At 30.1% G+C, this 10,397-nt stretch overlaps 1 protein-coding gene across 2 annotated transcripts; it reads left to right on the forward strand.

Annotated features, from left to right (window-relative positions):
* The first annotated feature begins 1,688 nt into the window (after positions 1-1,688).
* On the forward strand, positions 1,689-6,468 carry LOC109800662 (ATP-citrate synthase alpha chain protein 1). 2 transcript variants are annotated; one of them, XM_020361478.3, is made up of 13 exons: positions 1,689-1,884; positions 2,136-2,251; positions 3,079-3,255; positions 3,344-3,505; positions 3,615-3,695; positions 3,842-3,893; positions 4,032-4,146; positions 4,285-4,366; positions 4,965-5,060; positions 5,154-5,255; positions 5,449-5,565; positions 5,654-5,770; positions 6,063-6,468. In XM_020361478.3, exons 2-13 carry the CDS (start codon positions 2,153-2,155, stop codon positions 6,132-6,134), a joined length of 1,272 nt encoding a protein of 423 aa, XP_020217067.1. In that variant the 5' UTR covers positions 1,689-1,884; positions 2,136-2,152; the 3' UTR covers positions 6,135-6,468. The 2 variants fall into 2 exon arrangements, with proteins under 2 accessions (XP_020217067.1, XP_020217068.1); XM_020361479.3 differs by having other exon boundaries at positions 2,142-2,251.
* Positions 6,469-10,397: the final 3,929 nt, after the last annotated feature.

Below are 10,397 nucleotides of genomic sequence, written 5' to 3' on the forward strand. Positions count from 1 at the left end.
TTTATTTTTTTTATAGTTTATATTATATTAATTTGATGCTTTTTATTCTAGATGTAAACTTATTATTACTAAGCATTGTTATATTTTATCAAAACTTAAACTTAAATATTATATCATATATAATTCAAAATTTTACATATATATTAAATATTAAGAATCTATAAATAATATTTTATTTTAATATTTAATATTATAATATTATATTTATTTATTATTATTATTATGATGATGATAATAATAATAATAATAATTTTCATGTTGGTTTGATCACGATTCAACTATAGTTAAACCATTGAACTTCAAACTAATGCTTAGACTAGTTTAATTTTAAAAATATTAAATATTTTATAAAATGTAGCTTATATTTTACATGAAATCATGAATATTGAATTAATTCAACCGACTTTCTTAATCTTTATAAAATCATGTTTTTGTTTAAATATAAATGCAGAGAAAATATTGATTTTCATAAATTTAAAATACATCAAAGCTTTATTCTTAAAATCTATGTTTTTCTTTTACACATTTCTCTTTTATATTTTTTTATTCTTAAAATGGAGTTCAATATCATAAAGTATATAATAATTTACTATTATCATGGGTTAACATAAATACTAAAGCTGTCAAAACGGGTAACCCGGCCCGGCCCGGCCCGGCCTACCACGGGTTGAGCCTTTGGTGGGCCAACCCAACCCGGCTCGTTTATTGGTGAGCTGGAAAAAATTGAGTCCGGCCCGGCCCACCACGGGTTGGTGGGCTAAACGGGTTGGCTCACCTAATTTGAAAAAATCACCTAATTTAAAAAAGTGTAATCAAATTTAATGCCTAATCCTGCAAAAATAGTATGCACATAAGCTTTTCTAGAGAAAAGTAAATAAATTCTTACACTAATTACATAATTTGAAGAAAAAATACATAAAATTGAGAACCTATGATGGTCTATGAAGTTTTATTTGGCCCAACCCAATAGCAGAAATTTTTTTTTTTTTTTTATGGGCTGGTGGGTCAGCCCGGCTCACCACAGGTTGAACCCGGGTGAGCCGGGTTTAAAATTGGCCCACACTGAAATTTGCAAAATTTTTTTAGCCCAACCCGGCTCGAACCCGTGGTGGGCTGGGTTGGCTCACCGGGCTGAGCCCATTTTGACAGCTCTAATAAATACTAAGAGATTTGATTTAAACTTGCACTTTCTATGAAGCAAGTTCAATATCTCTGCCATAAAATTTTATTTAATTAGGCATACTTATTCAAAAAAAATTATTTGATACCAAAAGAATATTCGTTTAATAGATCTTTATTAGCTCTCAATTTAACAAGTAAAGTTCTAAAACAAACTAAACATTACCGAACTTCAACTAACTAGTAATTAGACAATTATACTTGATCTAAACATCTCAGATATGTCCTCAATAATCATAAAATATTATCTCCTATTTACCATTTCACTCATAAAAAAATAAATATTAATCTACACACTTTCCTCAACTAACAACTACAGCTCTTACATTTCTCCATTATATTCCTCTAATATATAAATATTTGTTTTCTTTTCAATCACATTGCTCCAAATACAAAGTCGGATATGTGTACCCAACACGCCCAACTACTGGTTGAATGAAAGATGAAACTTAGACGTTGATGATAAGGAAAGAGTAGTAAGTAGGTGGGTAACCCCTCATGTGATTGTGCTGCTTGTGTATGCCTAATTCCTCTTCAATATCTCTCTTACATTCCACCAACCCAACCACCATTTCCCCAAATAAAATAATCAAACCCCTTCACTTATAAATACACCCACCACACACTCTTATCCTTCGTTCACTCGTTCGTTAGATCTAACTACTCACCCACTTCCCTCTTTCTCATTCTTTTCTCTACCCAACGGTAATTCCTTACACCCTTTCCCTTTGATCCTTTCTTTCATGTTTCTACGTGTTCGCTACCATCTCCCGAGTCTTAAAGCTAAGATTTTGATCTCAATTTCGAGGTCCCCTGAAGCTAATTTGAGATGGGTCTTTCCATTTTTGGTTATAATGGGGGGAGCAGGGAATTTGGTGTTTCAATTTATTGCATGTGGTTGTTGTTGTTCAGATCTGTTGTGATGAATTATTGATGATTGGGTTGTTTGGTTGAAGAAACAGAGTAAGAACAAATGGCGCGCAAGAAGATCAGAGAGTACGACTCCAAGAGGTTGTTGAAGGAGCACTTTAAGAGACTCTCTGGCAAGGAGTTGCCGATCAAGTCTGCACAAGTAAGTACTCTTGTCATGACTTGGTTACTATAATTACTATAAACATTAATGTTCGATTATGCGTAAGATCTATCAACTAGAGTTTGTTAACACTCAGGACAAGTTCACTTTCACTTCAATGAGAAACTTTGATTGCTCATTTAAGTCATCTTATTTACTAAGAGTTTTGAGTCATCTTATTTACTTAGAGTTTAATAGGCTTGCTCTTTCAGGATAAAATTTTTTACACATACGAGTTAGAAATCATATTTGCTGAGTTTTAATGTAGTTATTATAAAAGTCAACAATTACCAACATACAATACGTAATTGGGTGGCCATTTAAACGACCTTTATATTGTCAAGGAATCAGAATTCATCATTTATATGACTTTTTAAGTTAGTTATTACAAAAGGAAATAAGCATATTATACATGACAAATTGTAATTGGATGACAATGTAAAAACTTTTATATTGTCTGTGTATGTATTATTTATTTATTCTACTTTATAATGAGAATGCAAATGAAAATAATAAAAAAATCTAGTTTTTTTGTCAGAAATCAATAATCTGAGTTTAATTTTCATATACTGTCATTGTAAAAAAAATTATACTGTTAACCAATTAAAAATCACCTTGATTATGACTTTAAAATAGATATTATAAAAGTCAACAATTTTAGCATACATGACAGTTTATGATTGGATGTAATGTAAAAAAAAAATCCACATTGTTGGTAGGTAGGTTCTAATTAAAATTTTAATCGGTTACCATTCTAAATGTCGCTTTGTAGCATGGTGCTTGTTGAACTTGTAATGATCAATGAATTTGTTTGTTTGTGTCTCAAGATTACTGTATCAACTGATTTCACTGAGCTACAAGAGAAGGAACCTTGGCTTTCATCATCCAAATTGGTTGTGAAGCCTGACATGTTATTTGGAAAGCGTGGCAAAAGCGGTTTGGTTGCCTTGAATTTGGATTTTGCACAAGTTGTTTCGTTTGTGAAAGAGCGTCTTGGAAAAGAGGTGATTTACTCTTAATTTTTTCAGTTGTTCGTGATGTTTCCCTTTCCTCCCTTGATGTATTTTAGTCATGTCTTTCTCTAATATATAGGTTGAGATGAGTGGATGCAAGGGACCCATAACAACTTTCATTGTTGAACCTTTCATCCCACACAATGAAGAGTTTTACCTTAACATTGTCTCCGAGAGACTTGGGAACAGCATAAGCTTTTCAGAATGTGGAGGAATTGAAATTGAAGATAACTGGGATAAGGTACTACACTACTACAGTGCATATTATTTACCTTTCAGATTAAATACTATATTTGTCCATGTAAAATTTATCCTTATTTGTGTTACAAAGTGGCTAATTCATATTTCAGGTTAAGACTGTATTTGTTCCAACAGGCATATCTATTACGTCAGAAATCGTTGCCCCACTTGTTGCAACCCTTCCCTTGGAGGTAAATTCAATTTAACTGCTAATTCATTATTTTATGAATTGTTTAACTTTGGACATTTTTCCATAGTAGTGTTTATGCATCTTACTTTGATTTTTGATGTAAATCAATCGGGACATGTGATTGAATCCTGTACTTTTTCTCTACAGATCAAGGGAGAAATTGAGGAATTTCTCAAAGTGGTTTTCACTCTGTTTCAAGGTATACAAAATATATACATCAAGTTATCAAAACATCAGGGGATGCGCATATGCAATTGACTTAAGTCACAATTACATTTTAGTGGTACCATTTTCCTTTATTTTATGTATTTATTTATTTACTTTTCTTTTGTGTTAGACCTGGATTTCACTTTCTTAGAGATGAATCCTTTCACATTGGTTAATGGAAAGCCTTATCCTTTGGATATGAGAGGCGAGCTAGATGACACTGCTGCTTTCAAGAACTTCAAGAAGTAGGTTCTTTCCCTCTAATGAATGCCAAGTATTATTTTCAAGGATAGAATACTAGATTTCTGTTTTATAATGTAAAACCGGTGGATGTTTTGCAGTTAATATTTTTAAACTAACATATACGGTGGAATTTGTTGTAGATGGGGAGACATTGAATTTCCACTACCATTTGGAAGGGTTATGAGTGCCACTGAGTCTTTCATTCATGGATTAGATGAAAAGGTGCACAAATATAACTTTGACTTGCATATACAATCTAAAGCAATTAAGTTAAAACTATTTCCATATGATGTGTGTTTGCGTTTGTTTGTACATAGTACATATACATACATTGTTTTTTCTCCTTACTAGGGTAAAAAAAATTCTTTGGCTGAGTAATGATAATGAACCTGTTATTTTTCTGTAATCCACCTGGAGGAATCTCGGGAAGTAAACATGCTTTAGGGGGGGGGGGGTATTTGGAAGTGCTTATAGTTATAGGTAATGAGAAACTTATTTTAACTAATGAAAATTTATGACTCATATAAGCTTTTGTTAGCTTATTTCAATAAGTTTCTTGGTGAAGCTTATCAAAATAAGCTCATCTTATTTAAACAAGTTTTGTGGTAAATTTATAACATAAGCTATATGTGATAAAAGCTTATTAAATAATTGGTTAATTAAACTGTTTACCCAAATCCGTTTAGGTTCTCAGTATCACCTGGTCTTAATCCTCGTACTTCTTTAACAACATTCATGAATAATTTATGATGAATGCAATAATACTATTGCTTATAGTTGCAATTTTGATAGTTATTTTTTTGCTTATTTAATATTGCAGACAAGTGCATCTTTAAAATTCACAGTGTTGAACCCAAAGGGCCGAATTTGGACAATGGTAGCTGGGGGAGGTGCTAGTGTCATCTATGCTGATACGGTGTGTTTCTCTTATTTTAAAACCAAAGTCATAACCAGTACCCATATTTTGTAGCATTAAGTGACAGCTAACATAGTACAAATATTAACACAGGTAGGAGATCTTGGCTTTGCATCTGAGCTTGGAAACTATGCCGAATACAGCGGTGCACCCAAAGAAGAGGAGGTCTTGCAGTACGCCAGAGTTGTAATTGATGTAATTAACCTACATCTTTTCTTAAATTTTGGTTTTACTATCAATTTAGAGATTTATCATTTGCATTCACATGATCATGCAGTCCTTGTTTGTAGTGTCCAAATCCAAATATAGCTTATGATATGCATGCTAAGTTTGCAACCGATACCATATCTATTCTGTATCGATTATAATCTCCTTTTTTTCTTTCCAGTGTGCAACTGCAAACCCTGATGGCCAGAAGAGAGCTCTTGTGATTGGAGGAGGCATAGCCAACTTCACTGATGTTGCTGCTACGTTTAGTGGTATAATTCGGGCACTAAAGGAGAAGGTAAACCTTTGATCACTGAGCTTGGGTTCAGATGTATGATGAAAATCTTCTTGTGGTAGGGTTAATTGAGGGTTGAATTCCAATTCAGGAATCAAAATTGAAAGCAGCAAGGATGCACATCTATGTGAGGAGAGGTGGTCCCAACTACCAGAAGGGTCTAGCTTTAATGCGAGCACTTGGAGATGAGATTGGCATCCCCATTGAGGTTAGATAACTCATGCCTTTACTATTGATAATATCATAAATGCTGGTAACATACTCTTTAATACAATCTCTACTATTAGCTGAAATTTATTGGAAATCACAAAATTTTGTTAGTCTTACTTATTATTTAATAAGTTGCACTCATGATTTTGTAGTCTTCAATTAACTTTAACCAGGAGTATGTTACTAGCACTCCGCAGTAATGGAGTATTGAACAACCCAACTGATACTGTTAGGAAAATTTTCCTTAGGAACTGTCTTTAATCTTTTTCGGTAATATATCTTTATTACAGGTTTATGGACCCGAAGCCACAATGACTGGAATTTGCAAAGAGGCAATACAGTTCATTACTGCTGCTGCTTAAGGTCAACACTCAACACCTTCATTTACGGTATTTTCATGTCTAGTCCGAAGTGAACGTTGATTCTTAATTTCCTTTCCTGTTCCTGGAATTTGGAAATTTAGCCAGAGTACATGTTTATAAAATCAAGCCATCCAAGAAAGAGTGGCCGAGGATGTTGTCACATTGTTTTTGTAGAATTTTGATGGCACTGTCTTTACACAATAAAGAGTGTTTTTCGTTTGACTGTTATAATTTTTCCAAGCGTCTTGATCTGCTTTCTTAGAAGAACATGCATGTTTAATAGTTGAACAATGTTCTTCACGCATATTTTACTATATTTAATTTTGTTTGATTATAGTTGGTCTTGCTAAAACTTTAATGTGAGAGAAGGGGGGAAGGGTAACAGATACATGTTATGGATTGTCATTAACTTTAAAGGACTAAAGATGGTGGGAGTGCTAGTTATTAAACTAACTTTCCTAGTTCCAACCAATCCTCATCTACACAAAATTTAAGATTCCAATTATCATGGAAAAGATTGCTGTAGTTGACCAACATCTATTGCTTTTGAGATTTGAATCCGGTGAAGATAATGAATGGTATTTCCTTAGTTAGAGTAATTGATTAGATATTTGTTGGGTTTGGGTCCTAATCAACTACTAACTCCTAACCATTTTCTATTGTAGTAAATGGGATAGGAGTAGGACCCACAGCCTATGAATCCTTGCTTAAGTTATTAATTATGCATGTCCCCAGATGAGCATGGCAAAATTGATTTTGATGTAATGTGATTTATATCTAAATGTTTTCATAGTAGTAAAATTAAGTACGTGTAAAATTTTTAATCGAAGAGTTACTTTAATTTAAAATTAATTTTGCATCCAAAATCGATTTGTCAATGTAGAATTAAACTTGTAATAATTAAAATAAAAATCATGGTTATGATGCGTGTAATTAAAAAAAATTATGGTTAATTAAAGTTTCAGAGCTTTTCAAATTTCAAATCCTAAAGCTACCGCTCTCTTTCCCATCCTTGATGCTTCAATGGTGTTTTATCAGTTTAAAATTAAAGTTTAAGCCTTATTTATACATTTTAACATGCTTGGATTTGCATTTCTTTTTCACAAGTGATTTTTTTAATTCCATTTTTATATTTTAGAGAAGTATTTGGAGATATTTATTATGTAATCATGTCTTATTTAACTTCAATAATATCATTCGTTATTTTTGATATGCTTAAACCGTGTTCTGTCTCTCTCTAGTTTACATAACAGATTAACGCAAGAGTTCGATAAGTTCAGGAATGAAATTTCTAAATGTCTAAATAGAAACTTGGGATATGCTTTGTGATGCAATAATAATAGCTACTAGTTGGCCTAGTAATAGAGTTTGAATAATTTAGATGAGATCTTATGTTTAAACTTTATTGATGTCTATCGTATAAAAAAATAACAATATCTATTAGTTTCGGTATAAAGGAAACATCGTTGTACCCTAAGAGGATGAAAGTAATGACAATAGTGAGGATGTTGGCGATATTCGTTGCAAAGTGCAAGTGATATTAATTATCGTACAGAGTCGATTGTAAAGTATGTTGGGGAGCAGAGGAATGTTATCAAATTTGTTTTTTAATATATTATTTATTATAAGGTTAGCTTTATTTGTCTTATTATTTAATAAACGGACTTCATTAATAGGAGATAAAACTTGCACCATTTTAATGAAATTCACGTGAAGGATAAGTTCAAAAGATTTCGTATTTTTTTGGTGATAAAAAATTTAGATTAAGACAAAGCATCATCTCCCATATAAGATGAAAGTCAAAAGATTTGATATATAAGGTTAAGGTTTTAATTTTTTTTTTAATTTTAACTTTGTTCAAGTATGATGTTTTCAATGTAAGAGTTTGAAATTTTAAATGATTAAATGGGTTCAGTTCATGGAGATTTTGTTAATAAAGATATAACTTTGAAAAATGAAATTGAGAAAGTTAGGGGAAAAACTTGATTATATTAATTTAAATAATCCAAAGATTGGATTATAATAATTTTAAAAAATAAAAATTAAATTAAGCATAAATTATAAATAAAATTAAGTAAAAAATTTATTAAAGATTAAAGTTACACATTAGTTGCAATAAAAAGATAAAAACATAATTAAACCAACAAATATGAGTCATAGATCGGAACTAAAAACTAAAAGTGAGAACTAGATTGGACTGAAAAGAGATTTGGGTTGTGGGCTTCGGGTAAGGTGTACCCAATGAACTGGACCCAGTGGTTCAAGATTGGGCTAAAAACTGAAGCATACACTTCCCAGAACTTTTTTTTTTTTTGACTTGGATAAGATTTTTGGATAACCTAGATAAGAAATAACATAGAGAATTAATGATATATAAGAAATCATTAGATTAAGCACTATCCTCTATTTAGTAGTTAGTCAAAACTCAACCGTGAATAAGATTTTTTTTAACTTGAGTTTTTTTCTTCTCTCAAAGATAGTTATACAAAATAATTTTTAAATGAATTTAAAAAAAAAAAGTTTTAAGAACTTTTGACTTTCATTTTTTATTTCAAAATTTAAAATCTAGAATATATTAGTGTTTGACTTAGTTTTTTTATTTTTTTAATTTTATTTTATATATGAACTAATTTATAATATCTCTTGTATTAATGTCAAAATAATGAAAAAAAAATATTTATGATAAATTTCATTACACTCCTAAATTAATTAATTTCTTTTTGATTCTTATAAAAATAACATGAAGTAGTAACTTTACTTTTAATTCTTTTTTGAAAGGAGCTAAAAAACAAAAGAGACAAAGGGGCACAAACAAAACATAATCATTTAATTTTAAAATAATATTTACAACTTAGAAAAGTAAAATGGAAGAGTCTCTGTCATGGATAGAAGTGACTTATCCCTATCCTTATCCTTGTTTGGGGTCCTTTATCCATTATTTATTCATGTGTGAGTTGTGAGTTGAGTTGTCCCACACACATCTGAAAGCTCAACCACAGTATGTCAATATCTTACTATGATTATCTTTTATACAAGAATTACGTGTGTATATATATATTATTACTTTTTTTGTGATCCTACAATTAGTAATAGAACAACAGTATTTTTGTACATTAATCTTCATTTAATGAGTGAGAAAAAACAAAGAAAATTCTACAGGATTAGGAAACACTTGTACGCTAAATAAACCTTTTTCAACGAGTTAGGTCGGAAGATCAATTCAATTTCTTTCGACTTTGTAATGTAGTTCAGAAACATAACTCAATTTTCAACCCAAATATTTTCCACAATTTCTCAAATACTTCAATAGAACCATATGCGATCCTATTTCACTTTCATCGAATGAAGTTCACACTACATACAAACGGTTAGATTTAATTTAATAAATTATTTATTATATAATTTGATATATTCATTTAAACTAGATCCGATTGATTGGGTGGGTTATGAAATCATACACCAACATCAACCAATAAATTATCAGTTATATAATTTTTTAGATTATTATGGTAAAAGGTAACAAACTGATACACAATAATTTATGATTAAATAACAATGTAAAATTAACTATTTTATATTATATATATATATATATATATATATATATATATATATATATTAAGAGAAATGTTTTTTTTGGTAAGCTTATTAAGAGAAATGTTGATAACATATTCTTGATCCTATATTATTAATTTATTTATTTTATATGATTCTTTATTGTTGATTAGAAATTATTAAAAATTAATATAAATTTTATGAATAAAATTTATTAAGAATAATTTACACAATCATATATTTTAATAAATTTTAATTAATAATAAAGAGTGAGTTAAAAAATATGTCAATTTTTTTATTATAATTTAATATCTTAATATTTTTTTTTTAATTCTTTTCTCCTATAAGTGTAATAATCCATTATGATTGTTATATTTAACGACTTATCAATTAACAACAAAAATAACTAATTACTTATAATTATATATTTACAAATACTTGGATGTATACTCTATAGCATGTATATAAGTGTAAAACAACTATACAAGTATAAAATAGTATAAGTACAATAATCTAGTAAGTGTTAAATATATAAGCTAAGTTGTCGGTCAAAAAAATATCTATAGACTAACTACACAAGGTAGCACAAAACAACATCTATGCCACCATTTGCCAAATAGCCTCCAACAAACAACTCTACATGCTTATCTTCGCTTTGCTCCCATATAAAGTATGATCATCGTAATCCAACCATATAGAAAACATATA

The sequence above is a fragment of the Cajanus cajan genome, chromosome 11 (genome assembly GCF_000230855.2).
Source record: "Cajanus cajan strain Asha chromosome 11, NIPB_CcT2T_4, whole genome shotgun sequence".
NCBI classification, from domain to species: Eukaryota; Viridiplantae; Streptophyta; class Magnoliopsida; order Fabales; family Fabaceae; genus Cajanus; species Cajanus cajan.